This window comes from Eptatretus burgeri, chromosome 10 (assembly GCF_056783735.1).
Source record: "Eptatretus burgeri isolate ZD-2024b chromosome 10, Ebu_testis_v1, whole genome shotgun sequence".
NCBI classification, from domain to species: Eukaryota; Metazoa; Chordata; class Myxini; order Myxiniformes; family Myxinidae; genus Eptatretus; species Eptatretus burgeri.
Window position 1 is genome coordinate 4,249,170 of NC_140970.1, and position 23,189 is coordinate 4,272,358.

The 23,189-nt window shown below is 44.1% G+C and overlaps 1 protein-coding gene across 1 annotated transcript in view; it reads left to right on the plus strand.

Moving 5' to 3' along the window:
* Positions 1-6,270: 6,270 nt before the first annotated feature.
* U2SURP (U2 snRNP associated SURP domain containing) overlaps positions 6,271-23,189 on the plus strand; it is a 92,545-nt gene continuing 75,626 nt past the window's right edge. Inside the window, exons 1-7 of the mRNA XM_085896887.1 lie at positions 6,271-6,536; positions 9,379-9,448; positions 17,802-17,916; positions 18,058-18,173; positions 18,304-18,371; positions 18,529-18,650; positions 22,566-22,648. Coding sequence (XP_085753013.1) covers positions 9,416-9,448; positions 17,802-17,916; positions 18,058-18,173; positions 18,304-18,371; positions 18,529-18,650; positions 22,566-22,648 — 537 coding nt within the window. The 5' untranslated portion in view covers positions 6,271-6,536; positions 9,379-9,415. The remainder of the gene's footprint in view (positions 6,537-9,378; positions 9,449-17,801; positions 17,917-18,057; positions 18,174-18,303; positions 18,372-18,528; positions 18,651-22,565; positions 22,649-23,189) is intronic.

Below are 23,189 nucleotides of genomic sequence, written 5' to 3' on the forward strand. Positions count from 1 at the left end.
TGTCGAAGACATGGATGTCTTCTTGAAGATCAATGCTGTCATGAGTAGACACAGGACTTTGTGACAATGTGTCGGCAACAATCATGTCCTCGCCCGGTGTGTGAATAGCCTTGGGCTTGAAACGCACGAGTCATAAGCATGTGTTGGCATCTCAAAGGTATCTCTGACAAGTCTTTGGTGTTGATTAGAGGACCCAGTGGCTTATAATCTGTACATAAGGTGAACGTCTCAAGTCATACCAAGTAAAGTTCAAATCGTTCACAAGTCCACACTGCTACCAAACACTCTTTTTTTTTCAATTTGCACATACTGCCGTTCAGCTTCTGTAAAAGTTCTTGAACAGAAAGCAACTGATTGAAGTCCGTCTTCATGTTATTGCAGAAAAACTCCACCAAGGCCATAGCTGCTAGCATCGGCACTTGCTGTTGTTGGTTTGGCCGGGTCAAAGTACGCCAAGGTTGGTGCTTTAGTAAGCACGTCTGATTTTGGAGAAAACCTCTGCCTATTCTGGTCCCCAGGTCCATGCAGTTAATTTTTTCAGCAGTTGGTTCAGTGGTGTCAAGGCTGTTGACAAGTGAGGCAAATACCTGCCCAGGTAGTTGACCATGCTGAGTTATATCCTCAGCTCTGTAATGTCTGCCGGTTCGGCCATCTTTGCTATCGCCTCAACTTTGAATGAATCTGGGCGCACGCCCTTTTCACTGATTAATGTGTCCCAGCAAGTTGATCTCAAACCTCAGATATTCACACTTTTTGTTGTTGAGTTTGGAGACCAACTTCAGTTAGTCTCTTTTTCACTCTGACCAAGAGCCGTTCATGTTCTTCAGTGGTGGACGTATGACAGAGAATGTCATCGAAGTAACATAACTCCATCAATACCTGCTAGTATTTTAATCATTGTCCTCTGGAAAATCTCCGGTGCAGATGATATTCCAAAAGTAACTCACTTGAAGAAGAATCGTCCAAATGGTGTTATAAACGTGGTTAACTTTGCGGTTGTCAGGTCGAGGGGAATTTGCCAGGATCCTGATGCAGCATCCAGCTGAGAATGCTGGTGGATTACATCATCAACGGTAGTAATGATGTATCTCTCATGTTTGACCGCTTGATTGAGTTTCTTAAGGTCGACACAAATTCTGATTTCTCCTGAAGGTTTAACAACAGGAACAATCGGTGAGACCCACTATGTCGGCTCAGTGATTTCTTCAATCACCCCTCCATCCTTCATCCTCTTGATCTCCTGCTCCACTTTCTTGAGTCGTGGAATAGGCACGTGCCTGGCAGTTGTCATGTTGTATGGCATTGCCCCATCTTTAAGCATAATTTTGACTGGTTGGCACTTAACTTCACCAAAGCTGACTGAATTGATGCGTTGGACCAGCCCCAAGGTAGTGGCTGTTGTTCTACAGAGGAGACTGTCAGTGTCATTATCAATTACGTAAATGGTGGTGGCTGACAGCTCTTCTCCCACTGATGTGTCAAATATTCCTACCACGTCCACTCTGCCTCCTGGACTCAGGAGAATAACTGAGTTGGCAGGACACAGGTCGGGTTTTCCAAGGAATGTCCACGTTTTCTTGCTGATTGCATTAACGTCAACTCCCTTGTCGATCTTGAAGTTCCCTCTTCTGCCGCGTATCTCAAGATTTACCCTCCACGGTGGTTCATCATCGGTTTGTGTACGTGTCCGTGGTTCAGATGCATCAACTTCATTTACACTCTTTGTCCTGCAGACTCGCGCAAAGTGTGAAAACTTCCTACATTTCATGCACTTCTTTCCTTCTGCCGGACAAGAGTCTCTCTTGTGCACGTAACCACATCTGCCACAGGTTGAAACTTTACCTTCACGCTTATACCTGTCCGTGCCACTTCTGTGTGGCTCATGCTTAACGCGTGCTGCATCTACGGACAACCCTGTGTGTTCCTGAATCTGTGATTTGACCCGTTCGTACTGCCTCGCCATAGTCACTGCCATGGTAAAAGTCAAGCCACTTTGCAATTGAAGTTTTTCTGAAAGCTCTTTGTCATTTTATCCAATCACAAGCCGATCTCTTATATTCTCTTCTTTGTTTGCAAACTCAGCGCACTGAGAAAGTTCAGAGAAACTTCCCACGTATTCTTCAGCACGTTCCCCATCCTTATGGGTTCTTTGATTAGAAGGTAGCTCTCTCATGAATCACGTTTCTTGTTGGCGTGAAATGGTCATTTAATTTACCCAGCACTGTATTGAAATCGTCGGCATTTTCATCTCCAGAAAACGTGAATTGGCTGAATATCTGCTCAGCCTCCGCACCCATTGCACACGACAGAGTACAAACCTGTACATTCCCTTCTTCCTTGTCAAGCTTTGCCGCTATTCTACAGTGGATAAATCGAGTTTTCTATATTTTCAGGTCTGATGGTTTCATGTAAAAGATAATGTTGACTCCACAGGAGAAAGCTCAGTGCGTCGAATGGTTCATCGAGACGAGCACGCAAGTTCAGCGTCATTTTGGTACAAGGTATGGAAGGAATCCGCCATCGCGGACTCGTATCAGAGTGGTACAAGAGGTTTAAGAAGATTGGAAGTTGTCAGAAACAGAAAAGTACTGGTCGACCAAGCACAAGTGCAGCAGACGTTGAACGAGTGCGTGAATCATTTAATTATTTCAACAAAGTCCCAGAAAATCAATGTCACGTGCATCCAGAGAACTGGGACTACCAACCACCACTGAACAAAGGATTTTGCTCAAGCCTGAAGCTTTATGTCGATAAGGCGCAGATTCTGCAGGAACTCAAACCAACTGACGGACCCAAACCCAAGGTGTTTGCGTTGAAAATGCTCAGTCTCATAGAGATGATGAAGATTACCTGAAAAAGGTCATCTTCACAGACGAAGCTTGCTTTCATGTATCGGGGAAGGTCAACCGGCACAGTGTAAGGATCTGGGGCTCTGAAAACCCCCACGTGGTCATTGAACACATACATGAGAGTCCAAAGGTCAATGTGTGGCATGGCTTTCTCCATGACCGCTTGGTGGGTATATTTTTCTTTGTGGAGGATACAGTGACCTCAACGATTTACATGAACATGTTGGATTTACATCATACAAGATACTGCTTTTGTACGCCGGTGAGGTGGTGAAATACTGGTGTCATCGGTGGTGCTAAGAGGCCCGAGAAAAAGGAGTGGATTATGGACCGTGCTGAGTGACATTGCGTGCTGTGCTATTCATTAAAACTTTTCATCTCACTCAAGTTCGTCACAATAGAACCGGTGATTGTTGGCGCTTGGGTGACTCGGGTCACCCAAGCATTCCTATATATAAACCTCTCTTCTGCCCTTGTCTACACGCTTTACCACGATTACTTCAGCCGCTGCCAACACAATAAATTCGCTTGCGGAAGGTGTCACACGAGGATCGAGTAAAACTGAAAACGACCGCCTGGCGAGCATTTGCTTGAGGCCCACAATGGTACTGTTACCATGGAGACCGCTACGTTGTGAAGCGGTGCCGAGCACTCCGTTTAGTTGGAGTTTGTGCTATGGTGCTTAAAATCAAGCGAGCCACTCGGCGAGTACTCCACAAGCCGATTGGTAATGCAACACCACTTGAAGCTCTTTTTCTAAAAGGCAGTTCGCTCTTTGAATCATCTTTCTCTCTAAAAAAATAAAAATAAAAACAGGTGGTGCCAGGCACAACAAATCCTGCCCATTTAAGGCATAAAGTTATTTTGGGGATCAAATTTAAATTCGATACATCCTTAACCTGATTGCTGATTATAAGGAATATTTTAGTCTTGGTTTGAAGTCAATTCGACCATTTTTGACGAAGTTATGAGTGAAAAACGATTTTGATCTTTTTGTGACCTTGACCTTGACCTTTGATCCAATTGGACCCAAAAGTTAATGGGGTTGTCCAAGGTTCATTGCCACCTGTGGATTAAATTTGATAGTGTTTGCTAAAGCTGTTTTGCCGTAAAGTTGCTAACAGACAGACAACTAACAGGGTAGTCGGCCGTTGCTAGGCAACGGAGGGGTCCATAGCAACGGTTCTTTCTCACACATAACTAGGACATACCATGAACCTACCATACCAGTTTCATGTACATCTGACTCATACTCTCTGATATAACGAACTTCATTTTTTTATTGTTTTTGACCAGGGTTCATTCAAAGTCTATCTTCTCCGACAGTTTTTATAGGATCCGGCTGGAAATTTTTGACAATATGGATGAATGTACTGCCCACAGTCACTCGTGGCCCGATTTTTGATTTTCGAAAAAATATTTTTTTTATGATTTTTCAAAGTCCCGTTGCTCGGCAACGGTGGTGTCCATAGCAACGGTTCTCATTTGCACACTAGGTCATGGTATGAACCTACCAACCAAGTTTCATCGAAATCGCCATTGTATTAACTGAAATCGCCATTTTAAATACTGACAAGCCGGTAGGCGACATGGCTGCTCGCTCTAGATGGAAAGCTGGCCTACATGACTCGCCGATATTCATGTACATGCTATCAATCAATTTAGCACAACAAATATGATTATCACAGCCCTCTTAGTTTGCGCCCAGAAACCCACCTTGTGAAATTTCAGGCATGTTTCCAAATAGACTCTAACAAATGGCAGCCCTGGTAATTCCATTTATCTATTCGCTAAAGATTTTATTTCTTTATATGATGCTGTAAGACATTCTCTTTGGGCACAAAAAAACAGGTCCCTCGGAGGTATTGATGATGTTTTTTGTACAGTCCACAATAAGTGTACGCTGTACGATAAAGTATTTTAGCTGTTGCTAAGCAACGGAGGTGTGCATAGCAACCATTCATTTTTAGCAGCGTCTCGCATAGCGAATGCTGCTCATAGAGAGCTTGTTCTTGTTCTTGTTCTTGTTCTTGTTCTTGTTCTTGTTCTTGTTCTTGTTCTTGTTCTTGTTCAGACAAAACCTTAATCTCGAGGACTCAGCTCTTGTATATACAAGATCCGGATCTCCTTAAATACTGAGCACATGTACACATCCTCACATAGACGGTGCCTTTTGAGAGCGTCGATCATCAACTTTTAAACATATTCGGACATTTGCTTTAAAGTTTCGAAAAGTTCACGTTACTATTTAAAGATTATTCCATTTATCTTATTGTAATTTCGTAAATACATTATTTATTTCGTAAATACACGATATATCGTAAATACGTAAATACATTGACAGGTTTCGCTATTGGCTTAATCAAGGCACGTGACGAAATATCGGAAGTTGTTGTTGTTGTTGTTGTTGTTGTTTTAAAATTTTTTTTTTTTTTTAGCCGACAAAACCTTTAGGATGCTGCTCTTGGACACATTTGTCCTTGTTGTGTACATGCTAGCCACATTTCACCCAAGTTTCATCAAAATCAGACTCTTTCTCTTGGAGATATTCGCAATTAACCGTTTCTGAAATGTTCGACATGTACTCGCCCAAAACCTATCTCCTCCTGCAAATATTTTTTGTTAGGGCTGCAAATTGGCATGAAGGGAGCTCGATAGATTGCGCACAGAACTCTAAGCTTCGATTTTTCGACCACTTCAAAGGGCCGTTGCTATGCCGTTGCTAGGGCCCAAGGCCCCATATTCGAAAGCACACGATTCCCAGAAATATTGTTCCTACCTACCAAATTTGATTGGAATCGGTTGAGTGGTTTAGCCCCGAGGCTTGACCAGTTTCGTGGACAGACAGATGGAAATGTCCAGAATAAGGGTGCTCTAAGAGCAGCCAATAATAAGGGTAGGAAAAAAAAAATTTGAATTTTTTTATTTTTTCGACTCGATCGACTACCCAACAAACCGGACGATTGCAATATCCCACTCCCTCCCTCCGGGGGGCGGGATAAAAAAACCCAATCGTGTTGAGAGGTCGAGCGCAAAATGGAGACGGTCCATGTGCTGAATGTCAATTTTCCATCAAACCGTCGTTTTTTTTATTTTTATTTTTTTTTTTAATATCCTGTTGCTGAAACTTGAGGTCTATCCAGGTAAAAAAAAATTGTAAACAAGGAGCTTTGAAAACCAGTTGCTTACAATTCTACACCGCCAAAAAACCGGAAGTTTTGTCAAAATGCAAACCAATTACTTGAGCGGTGTATAAGGGTGGAATGGACGGCAGATGATTTAGCGTTTTCTTTTATTTCGTTGTTTTTGAACTAATTAATGAATGCAATGTAAATATATATATATATATATATATGTATATCAGACGGAGCTCACAAATACAATTTCATGACGAAATAATTTATGATTGAGAAAGAGTATCTCATTCTCATCTTTGGACTTCGCCATGTTTTTTTGTGTCGTTTGTTCGATCACTTTGAGCGCAATTTATTCATCGGCCTTTTAAATGTATTTGGGCCTCGCTCTTTCTCCCTTTCGTGTACATCTGCCGTAGCTGGCTTATTTTGTCCGCATTTAAGGCCCCCTTTTGGGGGGGGGCGGTGGATAAGTTTACAACAGACTGCTGTGAAGTGTGTGAAGGCCTTCTGGGCTCGGATAGTTCTGGGGTTAGGCCTCGAACCCTCTGAGGTAATACAAAGTTCACATTGCGTTTGTGCCTGAATGGAAACCTTTCACAGCCATCGTGTAATTGATTGTAAAATGGCTATTTTGTTATTGCAAACATGGCAGCGAGTTTTATGGTCGGTTGTACCAGATTCGCCTACCTGGCACTTGTGTGTTGTGTGTCGGGTGGTGTGTGTTATGAGTGGTGTGTGTGTGTGTTGTGGTGTGCTGTGAGTGTTGTGGTGTGTGTTGTGTGTGTGTTTACGAGATTCATCCCCTTTATATTGGGTTTTACTTCCGTGCTCGTCCCCGGACAGATAAATTAAGGATTTTATTTTTCCTTTTGATTTATTTTATTTACCCTTTTTTGGAGATCATTATTTCTTAAACAGGAAAAATATTGATATGGACACATTTTGAAGAGCACATAAAAAAATATGAATATCAGAATATTTGGTCTGGGGCAATTTCCTGGGCATGTCGGAGAAAGTTTTTCTTGCCATCCCCCCTCCCAAAAAAAAACTATGGAGGGGAGGGGGTCGGTGGCGTGTAAGAGTGGAAAGGATATGGTCGGTCGGGGTAGAGTGGAAAGGATATGGTCGGTCGGGGTAGAGTGGAAAGGATATGGTGGGTAGTGGTAGAGTGGAAAGGATATGGTGGGTAGTGGTAGAGTGGAAAGGATATGGTAGGTCGGGGTGGAGTGGAAAGGATATGGTAGGTCGGGGTGGAGTGGAAAGGATATGGTAGGTCGGGGTGGAGTGGAAAGGATATGGTAGGTCGGGGTGGAGTGGAAAGGATATGGTAGGTCGGGGTGGAGTGGAAAGGATATGGTAGGTCGGGGTGGAGTGGAAGGGATATGGTGAGTCGGGGTGGAAAGGATGGATATGGTAGGTCGGGGTGGAGTGGAAGGGATATGGTGGGTCGGGGTGGAAAGGATGGATATGGTGGGTCGGGGTAGAGTGGATGGATATGGTGAGTCGGGGTAGAGTGGATGGATATGGTGGGACGGGGTAGAGTGGAAAGGATATGGTGAGCCGGCGCGGAGTGGAAAGCATATGGTCGGGCTGGTCAGGGTGCAGTGCAAAGGAAATGGTGGGTCGGGGTGGAGTGGTCAGGATATGGTGGGTCAGGGTGGAGTGGAAAGAATATGGTGGGTCGGGGTGGAGTGGTAAGGATATGGTGGTGCGGGGTGGCGTGGATGGATATGGTGGGTCGGGGGAGAGTGGAAAGGAGATGGAGGGGCGGGGCGGAGTGGAAAGGATATGGTGGGTGTGGTCAGGGGGGAGTGGAAAGGAAATGGTGGGTCGGGGTGGAGTGGAAAGGATATGGTGTTTCGGGGTGGCGTGGAAAGGATATGGTGGGTCAGGGTGGTGTGGATGGATATGATAGGTCAGGGTGGAGTGGAAAGCATATGGTGGGTCGGGGTGGAGTGGATGGATATGGTAGGTCGGGTGGAGTGGAAAGGATATGGTGGGTTGGGGAAGAGTGGATGGGTATGGTCGGTCAGGGTGGAGTGGAAGGGATATGGTGGGCCGGGTGGAGTGGATGGATATGGTGGGTCAGGGTCGAGTGGAAGGGATATGGTGGGTCGGGTCGAGTGGATGGATATTGTGGAAAGGATATGGTGGGTCGGGGTGGAGTGGAAAGGATATGGTTGGTCGGCGTGGAGTGGAAAGGACATGGTGGGTCAGGGTGGAGTGGAAAGAATATGGTGGGTCGGGGTGGAGTGGAAAGGATATGGTGTTTCGGGGTGGCGTGGAAAGGATATGGTGGGTCGGGGTGGAGTGGAAAGGATATGGTGTTTCGGGGTGGCGTGGAAAGGATATGGTGGGTCAGGGTGGTGTGGATGGATATGATAGGTCAGGTTGGAGTGGAAAGCATATGGTGGGTCGGGGTGGAGTGCATGGATATGGTAGGTCGGGTGGAGTGGAAAGGATATGGTGGGTTGGGGAAGAGTGGATGGGTATGGTCGGTCAGGGTGGAGTGGAAGGGATATGGTGGGTCGGGTGGAGTGGATGGATATGGTGGGTCGGGGTCGAGTGGAAGGGATATGGTGGGTCGGGGTGGAGTGGATGGATATGGTGGGTCGGGGTGGAGTGGATGGATATGGTGGGTCGGGGTCGAGTGGAAGGGATATGGTGGGTCGGGGTGGAGTGGATGGATATTGTGGGTCGGGATTGAGTGGAAGGGATATGGTGGGTCGGGGTCGAGTGGATGGATATTGTGGAAAGGATATGGTGGGTCGGCGTGGAGTTGGAAAGGATATGGTGGGTCGGGGTGGAGTGGAAAGGATATGGTGGGTCGGCGTGGAGTGGAAAGGATATGGTGGGTCAGGGTAGAGTGGAAAGGATATTTTTGAGAGGATGTGTTTGTGCAGCAAACGATGATGAAAACCTGCCTTGGTTAGAATTCATCAAATGTGCATTGCTCTCTCTACCATTCAATATGTACTTCATCGATGGCCTCTCAGGGTATCAAAGCTGATATTGTCACTCCACTCTATCTTGATTTAAATAATTAAAACACAGAGAAGGCAAATTAATGGTTTTGTTGCACATGTGTTCGGTCTGTTTCTTCGCAGCGCAAAACATTTGTATTTTCTGTTCATCCAGTAAATTAATGTCAAATAAACTTGGTAACAAGGTTTTTTTTTTTTTTTTTACAAAGTAGGAATCACAATGGTATTTGCTAAGTTATCTGTCAACCTTGATTCAAGACATGACTTTATTTACCTTTTTAATGGAATTAAGCTTCCTCCTGTGCCACGATAAACAAAAAGACTGGTCTGCTTTACTCATCGTGGATATGAGCAAAGTTTTACTTTAATCAAAACAATGATTGAGTGCTGACCTGTCATGTGGTGCAGGCATCACATTGGTGGCGAAAGAGTTTTTGTGAGCACCATGAATGCCCTGAAGAAATCACAGAAGCAAAAGGTAATTGTGAGATCAGTGTGGTGCCAATGTCGCATTTTGGGTAATTATCTTGTGCTCTGCTGTCTGAATATTTTGCATTGTTTTCTCGAACATGTTCTCGTCACTTGGTTTAGTGTCCTCTCAACCTCAGTGTTTCCAGAGTGATGTTTTGATTGCATTGTTTCAAATTGAAGTTGCTCTTTCTGATGATGCACCCCTGTATGCAAATGAATTTATTTGTATTAAGGGCATGATGTATAGAGTTTTTGCTTGCGTTAATCAAAACTCCTACATTACACGAATCTGTTTCACTCGATTGTCGCACTCTAGTTTGATTTCTTGATTCAGAAGTCGTATTATACCTTTCTCGTATTGAGTGGGTTTTTAATTGTCTATAGATGTTCAGCTCATGCATGGTTTGCACAGTCCTTGAAAGTCCTGGAACATGAGAGAGCTTTTTTCAGTGCTGGAAAACCTGGCCAAGTTCATGAAACTCCTGGAAAATTGAGAAAATTGTACAAATATAGATAATCCGCTGTGCTTCCTGTTGGAATTGTTAATTCCGCCAGTCTCTTGGAGACCAAGAGGTCACATTGCACACAATGTTATGTGCACATTGTTACTAATTTTAACTTCCCCCAGGGATTTGCCAAAGCACAGCCATAATGGTTTCTCACACGGAAAGTCTGCAATGGCGGGTCACCACGAAATGAGTTCTTACGGAATAACAGTTTCTTCTAAGAAGGTGCAGGTCGACGAAAATGAAGAATCCCAGGACAAGGCGGACATTAAAACAGACAAAAAAAGGCACACTTTTGATATGCCAGAATGAAAACCCACTTGTCGGCCAGCGGTATAGGTCAGATTTTTTGGTACTTAATCAACCGGCTTGACACAAAGCTCCAAGAGGTCTCATATGAAAGATGGGGATCTCAGTAACTCATTTTGCCCTGTTGTCCTCATTTTTTGGTGTGCGGCCCATGAAATATTCACACCTGAAGGATACCCCCATTAGAAAATTTTGACCATTTCCGAAAATCAGTGAATTAGTCTCAACTACAAAGCAATGCACCCGATTTTTACATGATTGGTATTGAAATGTACAGAATGAACAGGGGAATACTACTAGTTACTTAATGGAATACTTCTGGATAAATATATGTACATTTGAGTGCTTTTAATAGAAAAAAGACGCAATTTCCGGACAGCTAACTTCGAAAATCATGAACTGCAGACACAAACATCTGCCAATTGTCATATTTTTTTCTTTATTTTATATGTGTTCAGTTTACCATAACAATATAATGAGAATATTTTGAAACAAATTTCTACGAGCAAATTATATGATATGGTGACTGAAGTTTGCACAAGTGATGTGATAACTCAATGTTACACCAATACACATTGTTCTATGAGAAATGAACTAAAACATATTTTGAGCGAGTGTCCTCGATATGTTCAACCATCACTGTCCGTGTCATTTTGGTCACCATGTGACAGTTCATTGCCACACTGCCTGTCACTGGTGGCACACATGCACTCTTTAGTGCAAGGCAAACTGTTTTGTGAGCAGCTGCAGCTGTTGGTACATGGTTCACTCTCACGGCATGAACACACAAGACCATCTAACATCTCCGCTGATGTGGGTCCATCAAACAATGTGGGATGCAGCACACCTTCTCCTCTGTACCATCCACGACCCTCTGGTGTGGGAATTTCTGGATTTGCCAGGTGGGCATTCATCCATACTCTGGTTTGGTGAACGGATCTCTTCACATGTTCGAGAAAAGCTGGTTCAGACGGAGGCAACTTATGCACTGGGACATCTTTGGTCGCTGCGAGTTTCTCCCGAAGATCATTCAAATTTGTGTGTGCATCCATATATTTCCCTTGAGAATCATACATGGCACTGACTAAATGTCTTGAAGCAGCCACTGCCTCCTGGAGATCGTCAGTGGCGAGGACTTTGAGGTGTGGACCATTATTCTGAAGATTCAGTGTCTTCATAGCTTTCCATGCTTTCTTTTACCGTAGCCAAAGAATGCTGATAGTCACATCCTGTCAGTGCATGAAATGCAGGAAGCCGGGTACACGTTTCTGGAAGCAAGCTGTAACATATCTGATGGACTGGGATAAGCTTGCATCCTGCTGATGTTCTTTTCTCTATCCATACTTCAGCAGTGTCCCACAACTGTGGAAAGTAGTGGACTGCTAAGACAAGCACATCAGTGTCTGCTGATTTGATTGTAATGGACCCATGCACATTGTTACGTCTGAACTCATCATTGGCATGCTTCACATGAAGAAATATCCGAGAATCTACCTCTTCCTGCATTGATGCGAGTTGACTGTCATGATACATTCCTGCAGAATAAAGGCATGCTGTAAGCGAACCATCAGAGAAGCCACCAGCCAAATAGATCCGCTTTTCTTGGTGATCTGAAAGTTCTTTTGCTACTGGTGCATGTTGCGTGACGTGACTACAGATGAAATGTGTCAAGGTGGATTTGTTTGATGATGGAGCCATGAATTTCGTCCATTGTGGTACTAGGCATCCAGCAATGACTTGGTAGCTTTGGGATCCACCAGCAACAGCAAGGCGTCTCGTTCTTTCGTCTGTCTTCACAGAATTGACATCATATTGGTCGAAGACGTCGATGAGGGTGTGGTGTGTTTTTATGCAATGAAGCAACTGGTTTAGGTAACACTGCGCCAAGTTACCAAACGTACCACCATTTCCACCCAGGATATGGAGTTCAGCCATAGCATCCCTGATGTACATGCTGCGATGTTGGTTATCACTGGCAGTGTTTTCGTGCTCTTCATCGACTAGGCCCTCGAGAATATGCTCTAGTTCTGCTTTGGTGTTCTTCCGTGGAGCTCCATCTTCATGAAAGATAGATGTCGGAACAGACATAATGGGATAGCTCAGGACGTGCTTCATGTTCAGGTCAGGGCAGCCCACCCAAAACGGCGTGTTCTGTTTCGCTGGAATATGCAAGTCATCTAGAAATTGCAATATTCCACGTGATATGCGCAGAAGTACCCATGAAAGGTCTCGAACATCTGCTGGTCCATCTGTGCTCCGAAGGGTGTTGATCTGGGTCAGTGCATTGGCCACACGTGGTCGTTCAGGACGTTGTCGTGGTTTGTCGTAATGCAGTGTGTTCCTTTGAACCATGGCATTTTCTTGTGACAAAGTTAGTGACTTGTCCTTACCGAGCTTAGTTCTTGCGACAGAGCCATGATCAACCCCAGACACATTAGTGTCTTGTTCCTGGAAAATCACACGAGCCATGGAATGGAAAGTCCCTTTGCCATTAACTGTCTCACAGTTAATATCCACATTGTCATCACCTTCTTGAAGCAGTGTACCTCCTTGGTGTCTTGCTATCAAGCCGTGGGGAATATACACTGCGTCTTGACTTTTCATGAGATTATTGCCGACTGCTGTCTTGAACCGCCGGAGGTCATCATAGGGAATGCAGAAACCATGGGAGCTCAGTACGTCGATAATATCTCGCTTGCCGTATGCATGGTGAAATTGTGCAGCTAGGCCTAATTGCAGAGGCATGATCAGATCTCGTCGAACACAATGAATGGTAGTTTCAACCAATGAAAGAACTTTACGTCGTTTGTTGTCGTTCAGTAGGTACGTCTCGTCAGCTGTATCAAATTCCTCTTTGCTAATGAGCCATACAAATAATGTTTTCAACATCGCAGGCAGAGCATTTTCCGATGAATCCATACTGATATCACCAAGTGTTGGGTATTCGGTTGTTGCCATCATCTGACTAATTTCATCACAAATATCTCCAACTACTTTGTGGAGAGCTGACTTGCTGGAGTCCAACTGGTTATCGTCCTCTGGCAGCATGGTGTCTGTTTCCATTTGGCTTTGACTGAAGTCTTCTTTGAGCTGTGCAAACGCTCTAACTGCGGCACCCAATGAGACGTGGCTGCTCATGATGATACTTGACTTTGATTGCCCACGTTGTGAATGAACAACGATAGCATCTCCGTAGTGTTGTTTTAGTTGCCGCTGTAGTTTTTGTGTAGTGTATGAGGTTTCTTCATTGTCCCCTAAGATAGTTTTGAATCTGTAATAGATTCTTCATTTTGAAGGCTTTCCCTCTAAGGTCAGTATCTATCTCGTCAACAAGATGGGAGAAGGCATTTTGATGTTCATCAGATTCAGGTACAACTTGCTGGTATTGCCCAGAGCTCATGTTGTGGGTGCTGATGTATGAAGCCATGCAAGTACTATGATGTATAGCATTTTTTGCAAACAGGTCCTCGCCTTCAAGAAGACCAAGCATATCCTGATAGTCACGTGCTTCTGCTGCTTTGCGAACTGTTGCTTGTCTCGGTCCTGTTTGGACACGGTGAAGTTTATCACGTTTCCTGGAATGGCGGATGAAACAGGTTGACCAATCAGTCATCTTGTGGGTATTTGCTCGTGTGTGTTTAGGCTCCACAATCTTTGGTTTCTCCTGTGATGCTTGTTCTGAGAAGAAGGATAAGTTCCTCTTACTGGTGTATGACTGATAGCAACTGCGGTGGTAGAATATAGACATATCCATTCCTCCCTTACGTGACTCCAAAAACTGGCCAATTTCATCGTTCCGTATTTGTGAAGATGACTTCAAAGCTTCCAAACCCTTGCTCCCAGCTTTGCTGACCTTCTCCTTTGACGAATTCTGACATATGATGCATGTATCCCATTCTGTCGACAACCTTCGCTTCTTTTTTGGCAACTGTAACTTCAATGGACTCGATCCCGGTTCATATGGACACCGTTCAGCCATGTTGGAGTCCTATAACAAAGAAATTGAAAACTCCTTTAAATGATTAACGAAAGACCACTTTTAAGCATTATTGCATAATGGGTGGAGCATTTATGATGTGTCCATACAATTGGCATTGGCATTCTACAAGCCTGGAGGAGAAGGAATTGAATAAAAAATAGATATACTGTATTAGGTTTAACTAATTGCTTAACTATAGCCTTTCAGTAGTGTCCATTTTTGCACAACCATGCAGGACAACCTCGGTGCATGGATGAGAGCGATAGTGAGGATTATAGTTATGTCATCAAGTTTTATCATATCTTCTTTAATATTGTAAAGGATGACTACTGAACATAGCAATGTCAACATCGGTTTTGAAAAATCGCCTTCTCTGATATTTTCCTTATGGCGGTCCTAAAAATTTAGAAAATTATCGTATTTTGTCAATAAAGGCATATAAATTTACATATAATGATGTGGTTGTGATACTACATTATTCTCCTGTCCAATCGACACATGTCAATACCAAATGTGTAGGAAGAGGGCTCTTTGTCTTGTAGTTTATGGGAAATTATGTGATTTTTCTAAAATGGTCCAAATATTCAGACAGGTGTATCCTTCAAATGTGAATATTTCATGGACCACACACAAAAATATAAGGACAACAGGGCTAAATGTGTTACTGAGATTACCATCTTTCAGATGAGACCTGTTGTAGCTTTGTGTCAAGCCGGTTGATTGAACTAAAATATAGCCCTTTATCAAGGTTTACCGCTGGCCTATTGAGGCAAGAAATAAAATCGAATTCCACTGACACATTTGTTCACATTCAATCGGGGAGTGGGTGGTGCCAGGTAAGGTGCTTTGAAGGATTCCGGTAACGGGGATCGAAAATGCTCCACCGTGAACAGGTCTCTAGTCCACAGCTGCGGCACCCAGTTGAAAGATGATGCGTCCAGCAGGTGAAGAGAGACCGGATAAAGCGAAGCGGCAAGAGGGCGGCCAGGGTGTGCGGCCAGGCAGAGTGCCGCATGTGGACTGTGGAGAACCTGACCTCACATGTGACTAGTTTTACGACATGGTGTCAGATCATGAATAAATGATGCAAGTGCTTACGGAAACTCCTAATTTAACATGTATTACTATACTGAGATGTTAAGCGGAGTAGCAGAAAACAAGCCATGTTTCCTCCTTATTCTTGTGGTTTATTCCAATGTCACTTGTATAAAACATGTCTTAAATGTCCTGGAAACCACTTTTTGCCCTGGAAAACTGGAAATTTGTCTTCCATGGCTGTGCAAGCAATGTCTTGGAGAAGCAGAATAATAGCAGGGTGCAGTCCATGGCTGTGTGAGCAATGTGTTGGAGAAGAATAATAGCAGGGTTGGGTATGCATTCTCCATTTGTACAAAAAAATGCTTAAATGGTAATTTGATCCATCGTGAGTTTGTTGGATCTCCATCTCATCATTCCCTTGATTTGCGTTTCCACAAATCCCTTTTGGAATGATTGCCACAAATTCACACGACATAAAAAAAGAGGGAGAAATCCATGTTTTGAGCGAATGGGCAGATATTTCCTTAACCAAAATTCTTCTTCCAATCTTCTGCACATGCCATCTCAGTCAGAATTATATCAACTATTGTGTGCTGGTTAACCTCCGCCATCTTCGAAGATGGATGGAGGTTACTGTTTTCACCCCTTTCTGTTTGTTTGTTTGTTTGTTTGTTTGTTTGTGAACAGTATTACGGAAAAACTCCTCGACGGATTTCGACGAAACTTGGTGGGGGGTTAGGTATGGTCCAAGGATCATGCCATTAAATTTTGGACTTGGTCCCCCCCCACAAAAAAATGGTTTGAGAAAAAAAGTTTTTTTTTTTTGCATTTCTACATGTTTTAAGTGATTTCCAACCCCCCCCCAAAAAAATGTTACCCCCTCCCCCAAAAAATAGAGAATTTTTTTTTGCATTTCTACATGTTTTAAGTGATTTCCAACCCCCCAAAAAATAGAGAAATTATTTTTGCATTTCTACATGTTTTAAGTGATTTCCAACCCCCCAAAAAATAGAGAAATTATTTTTGCATTTCTACATGTTTTAAGTGATTTCCAACCCCCCCCACAAAAAGAGAATTTTTTTTCATTTCTACATGTTTTAAGTGATTTCCAACCCCCCAAAAAAAATTAAGAGAAAAAAAATATATTTTTGCATTTATACATGTTTTAAGTGATTTCCAACCCCCAAAAATTGTTACCCCCCCCCCAAAAAAATTGTTAGACAATTTTTTTTTTTTGCGTTTCCACGTTTTAAGTGATTTCCAACCCCCCAAAAAAGTAGAGAAATTTTTTTTTTTTGCGTTTCTACATGTTTTGAGTGATTTCCAACCCCCCCCCCAAAAAAATTGTTAGAGAAAAAAAAATTTTGAAACTTTTTTTTCAACAAAATTTCGATTTCTTTTTTTTCGCATTTCTACATGTTTTAAGTGATTTCCAACCCCCCCCCCCCCCAAAAAAAAAAAGATGGAGAAAAGAACTATAACTCTGTCAGCACTGTTGACATCATATGTAACTAGTACGTGCCCGTAAAAAAATAATAAAAAAAAAAATAAAAAAAATAAATAAACCACACAGGCCGTTTCTTCGCTCTCACGTGCCCGTACGTGCGTGACCCGGAAGTTCGATATTATTCGCAATTTATTTTTAATACCCAATTATTCAATTAGCGCCAACGTATTTTACCTTTTCACAATGTCGTGGCAAGGAAAAACAAAAAGAGAAGAGAAGAGAGAGAAAAAATTTACTTCCTGGTTCGGAGCATACCAGCACTCTGTTCCCGAAATTTATACACCGTCTAATATGAAAACGATCATAACTTGGGCCATTGTGTTTATCTATAAATGCGCATAAGAAATCGAGAAATTATTAGAATACACGAAGTCATCACTCTCCGGAAGCCCGTACGTTGTAACCCGTAATGGGGAACGTGGCTGTGCTTCCCTTCCCCATCGGCCACGCCCACGCAACAACGTGTCTTCCCATTGGTTTGGTAAATAAATGGCCATAACTTGGGAAGCACTTGTCCGATTTAATATCAAACCTTGAAAAGGCACATCCTCAGGTCCCTGGCAAGTTTCAATTAGATCGGATCAGAGGTTGTCGAGAAACAGCGGTCTCTCTCACACACACACACACACACACACACACACACACACACACACACACGCACACGCACACGCACACGCACACGCACACGCACACGCACACGCACACGCACACGCACACGCACACGCACACACACACACACACACACACACACACACACACACGCACACGCACACGCACACGCACACGCACACGCACACGCACACGCACACGCACACGCACACGCACACGCACACACACACCTGGAATTATAGATAGATGAATAAGATATCAGGTTCACTTAAGTGACCCAGCAGTATTGGCGGCGGAGGTTTTGCACTCTCCTGAGTGCTCCCCCTCTAGTGTTGGAACTGTGGTGCTGTGAGGGTTGAAGCAGATTGTCCAGTCATTTCTTGCATGTATTATCATATCCTGATTCTTGTAGGATGATGAGGTAAAGGCTGCGGAGGTGTATGAGGAGTTCCTAGCTTCTTTTGAAGGTGGAGGTGCTGCTGGACTGAAGACTTTTGTACGTGGTGGTGTTGTCAATCCTGGTAAAGGTGAGTGTACCGTTTTAAATATTCATATTGACTTTAACTCTCACCCCTAGTCCCCCACTCACCCTCCTCCCCTCTGCAATAGACATTTAGCTAGACAAGTATTGATGACTTTGTGCATGCTTATGCTTTTATGATGTTCAGATGAAAAGGATGAAACGAGGCATGGCCGGCTATATAGACCAAGCTGTCGAGCCACCGATAACAAACTGGCCCGTCCAGAGCAATCTACGTCTCCGGTTCCAGAAATCAAGAAACCTGTATGTTGCGTTATTTATTTATTACTCTCCATCATCATTTTTGTAACCCTTCAGCACAGAGGTAAAGTCCCAGCATCACCCTCTGGGGTGGATCTCAATTTGTTTCCACAACCTCTCTCTCTCCTTTCAGCCACTCCGGAAGGGCGAAAAAGAAAAGAAGAAGAGCAACTTGGAGTTGTTTAAAGAAGAACTGAAATTGTAAATGATAGTACAAGTTTACATTCAGACCTCTGCCGATGATGTTTTCGAAATGTCAATGTAATCTCATCGAAGATTATATCTGGGGTTTTTCAGTTGTGTTGATGTCAAGCTGCTGTTCTCAGTTGTTCAGTTGTGGTGGTGTTTTATCCTGTAGGATCCAGGAGGAGCGTGAAGGCAGGCATCGATTAAAAAAGATGTTACAAGATGGGTCATACCGTCCCAGCCGTTTTGAACCACTTTCAACTGAGTTGGAACAGCAGCTCAACCGCCGATCTCGTGAGTTTCATAATTAACCTCACCATGTCTTTCCTGTGGGTAAAAAAAGTCAACTTGATTGTGCCATTGCAAAATACTTGACTTGGCCAGCAAGATTGAAAAGAAGTACATTTAACTTGCAGTGGTCTAAATACTTCTGAAAATCCACCTACAGGTCATTCCATGTCAAATCATCAAAGAATCTGCCTTCATCTCTCAGATTTTTGTAAAACTTTGGGAACCAATTGGGACCCATGAAAAACGGCAAGAACTCAAATATTTTTGCTAACAGCCTCTTAATTAGTGAGATACAGACTAACGAACTTTGGACTAATTAGCACGACATCGCGAATTCAAATGGCCATATCTCTAAAAGTATAACACCTAGAGAGCTGGTTTTGGTGTCATTTTAAAGGTATTGTTGCGAATTCGCGCCCGCCGGCGTGCGAACGGCCACGTGACTCGAATCGCGGCTCGTCGCCCACCAGACGGACAATTCTGTCGTGACCCTCTCGGACTAACGCCGGGAGCTAGTCACGGGTGGGCCTTTCGGCCTCACCACGATCGTGCCAATCGGCCACCCGCGTGGGATAGGGTTGTTCGCCAAACTCGACCTACCTAAGTACCCACGCGGAGGGTAGACCGGGCGATTGCACCTCGCCGCAGGTCGACCCCGGACACGGGCCGCTTAAGCGACCCGTTCCGTACTATCGGGATAACCGAGCGGTGTTATCGTCGGCCTCGACGGTTCCGATTAATTATCGGGCGTATTCAGCCCACTACCAACCCTTTACGTGAAGCAAGATGGAGATTCAATTAAAGAAAAGACTAAGCGAAACGGGAAAACAGTTCAACATGATGCACATTTATTCCGTGGCACACGGAGAGCACACGTATACAATTAAAATAATTATGCACAAAAAGCAAATGTAACAAAAGAAACAATGACGCAGAGATACTACCGACTAAGACCGACACATGGCAACACTTAACAGTTTTACTTCACCAGACTGGCGCCACACACACACACACACACGTTTACACAGAAACAAAAGAAAAGGCCACCCTCAAAGACAAGGGGGCAGACGGGGCCTGTGGGCCAATATGTGCGCGGGACCTGAAAGAGCGGTCAGGTCCGCGAGACCGGGTGGGTCCTACCCGTGTCTTTGTGATGAGCCGCAAATGTGGCAGCGCGGTGGTGCCCCGACTTCGTGCTCCTTCGCGGGTTTTGTTGGGACTGCTTGGAGTGGGGTGGGAACGGGGCCCCCTTTTCGCACTATCTCAGCGCGGGGGAAAAAGGGGGGGGGGAATTGTTGATGCTCTGGGGAAAGAGTATAGCTGGCTTGCTTGGGTCCCGTGACTAGCGATTCCACCGCGACCTCGTCGCCGACCGCAGTCTTCCTTGCCTCGGACCCGAACTCCTCGGTCTCTTCCCCCAATTATCCTCAGCCGACTGCCGAAAACCACCGGGCGCCCTCTCCTCCCAACTCCACTCCGCGCTCCAAACTGACTCTGCCCAAAACACTCTCTGCTCTTCCAAGGCCGACTCTCCGCTCTTCCAAGGCCGACTCTGCGCTCTTCCAAGGCCGACTCTGCCTTTTCTGCCACTCTCCGGTCTTCCAAACCTGACTCTGCCCAGATTCGCCTTGCGCTCTGTGCTTTATAGGCCGGCAGGAGAACCCATATGCAAATTTCCGGATCAGAATGAGCTCGGGGGCGGAGCCACGCTCGCCCATTGGACGGAGAAAAAGGGGCGTGAATCTCCCCTGATCCTAGAATTTGCATATCTCGATTCCACACAGACGCGCCTGGAAGCGGGGCCAAACCGCCCCGCGCTTGCTGATTGGATGGATCAGAAGTGGGCGTGTAGCATTCCTGATCCGAATTCTCCTCGGAAAGTCCGCATTTTGCACTCTCGGCTCGGCGCGTATCTTGTACGAGCCCAGGACAGCCCGACGCTCGGTGCTCACAGGTGGTGCGGGAATGGCCACAGAAGGAGAGAGGTGAAGGTGGTGGAGGGTTTATGGTGGTGGTTTATGGCCATGGTGCCATTTGGAATGGCGGTGATGCGATGTTTGCGGGAGCGAGTTGTGAAGGTAAAGATCGTGGCTGTTGGCGTTGTTGTTGTGTGATGGTTGGAGCATGGTTGGTTCAAAATAAAGATAGAACAGAAAAACGGCTATCTCAAAGCGTCGCAGCCCGGATCGATCACACAAATTCCCTCTATACAACGGGCTTGGGCTAACTACACATGTACTAACAGAGATATCTCACCTACGGGACCTGAATGGTGGTTTGTGAATTTCCACAACCGTAACAGTATTTTCATGCCCTATGAATTTGTCTGGGCAACATTTTCCTACCTGCAACCACAAAAAAGTTATCACAAAATATAAACTTCAATCGTGAATCCCCAAAAAATGTGTCCTTCAAATTTCCTCAAATTCATCCCAGAGGTACCTTATGATGTCAAGAAGCATCCACATAAATTTTGTGATGGGCACTCCAATAGTTTCTGAGATATGAACAATAATGTACATGTATGTATGGCATATAGGTTCGAAAATCAGCATTTGTAATGTATTATACAATCAGTAAGTGAGTTCAAGTACACAGTGTTCACTAACCTGACTTAGGCTTTCAATTTCCTCTTCAATGCAGCAACAGGAGCACTTGTTTCTTCCCCTCAGGCCCAGTTGAAAATGAAAGTATATGATACTTCAAAGCAATTGATGGTCGTTCCCTGTGTTCCCTGTCATGGCTCCGTTAGAATGATTGTATAATACATTACAAATGCTGATTTTCGAACCTATATGTCATACGTACATGTACATTATTGCTCATATCTCAGAAACTATTGGAGTGCCCATCACAAAACTTATGTGGAAGCTTCTTGACATCATAAGGTACCTCTGGGATGAATTTCAGGAAATTTGAAGGATACATTTTTTGGGAATTCACGATTGAAGTTTATATTTTGTGATAACTTTTTGTGGTTGGAGGTAGGAAAATGTTGCCCAGACAAATTCATAGGGCATTAAAATACCTTAAATTTCTCCAAAACCAGCTCTCTCGGTGTTATACTTTTAGAGATATGGCCATTTGAATTCGCGATGTCGTGCTAATTAGTCCAAAGTTCGTTAGTCTGTATCTCACTAATTAAGAGGCTGTTAGCAAAAATATTTGAGTTCTTGCCGTTTTTCATGGGTCCCAATTGGTTCCCAAAGTTTTACAAAAATCTGAGAGATGAAGGCAGATTCTTTGATGATTTGACATGGAATGACCCCTACATGTGCATTGTCCCTAAAGTTCACCTGCAGCAACTGCACCTCTTATCCCCCCCCCCAAAAAAAAAATTAAGTACTTTGTCCCTTTATATGACTGGGCCTCTATATGACTGGGCCAATATGGTTTGGTCTTCAACCTCAGGCACTTCAAAAATAGTACACGACAGTCAGGAGTAGCCAACCGAGAGGGATCGGTGAAACCTGAGTGTGCATGATTGCATAATCCACACATGTGGATAATCCACAACATAATCCACAACCGATGATGAAGGGTCTGATGAGTGGTGAAATCAGACTGCATGCGTGCATTGCGGCTGACTTGTTTTCAGGCACCCACCGAGCAATTATTTGGGGATCTCGCTAACTGGTGATTACATAATTTGTAATGCCTTACAATATGGGATGTGTACACTGTGTTGATTTGCACGCTGAATCACGATGCTTTTGCTGAAAGTCTGTTTGTTTATGTCAGACTTCAAAATTCGTTTTCTTTTCAGTTTGTAAGTTTCCATAAGCCTGATATTTGTGTGGACTTTGTTGGTATTTTTACTGAACGTAATGCATCTAATCTTTATACTTCAAGTTCTAACTTGAACTATTTTATTTTTGATTTCATGCTTTCCTGTCCTGTTCTGTCGGCGTGTTTTAGGCTTGGATGAATACACCACTGGTTCTTATGACACTGGTGACCCAACCACAACCAATCTGTATCTTGGAAACATCAACCCCAAGGTAACTCTCCTCATTGAAATCTTCAACACCTCGGTAGGCTGAAGAATGGAGGTGAGATGGTTGGGGAGGGGAATGATGGTTGCTGTATTCACACCAATCATTTGGTCCAAATACAGCAACCATATTGACCAAGCAAAAATGGCAAGTGATCATGAGCATGCATGCCATAAATTTCTGATTAACATCTTGTTAAAATGAGAGAGAAAATGAGATACCTGTTGTCGCCATTTTTAGGGCAAAATTACCACCTTCTCATTCCTGTTTGGGGTCCTTCCATGGTGTGGGAAATGATCTGTCAATTTGCACTGCTTTGTTTATTTTGTTTTCCCTCCCCCCCCCCTCCCCCACACAAAATCCATGTGTAGTAGGAACATGAAAGCAGTGTGAGGTTGATGTGGACATTTTCTTTTTAATGCTACACAGTAGCCTTGATGAAGCTTCATCTAGTTCTCGATTTACTCCTTGCTATGCATACACATTTATTCAATCGATGTTGTGCCTTGACCCCGTCTGCTTCAAAATTTCCAGGAAGGGTACCCTT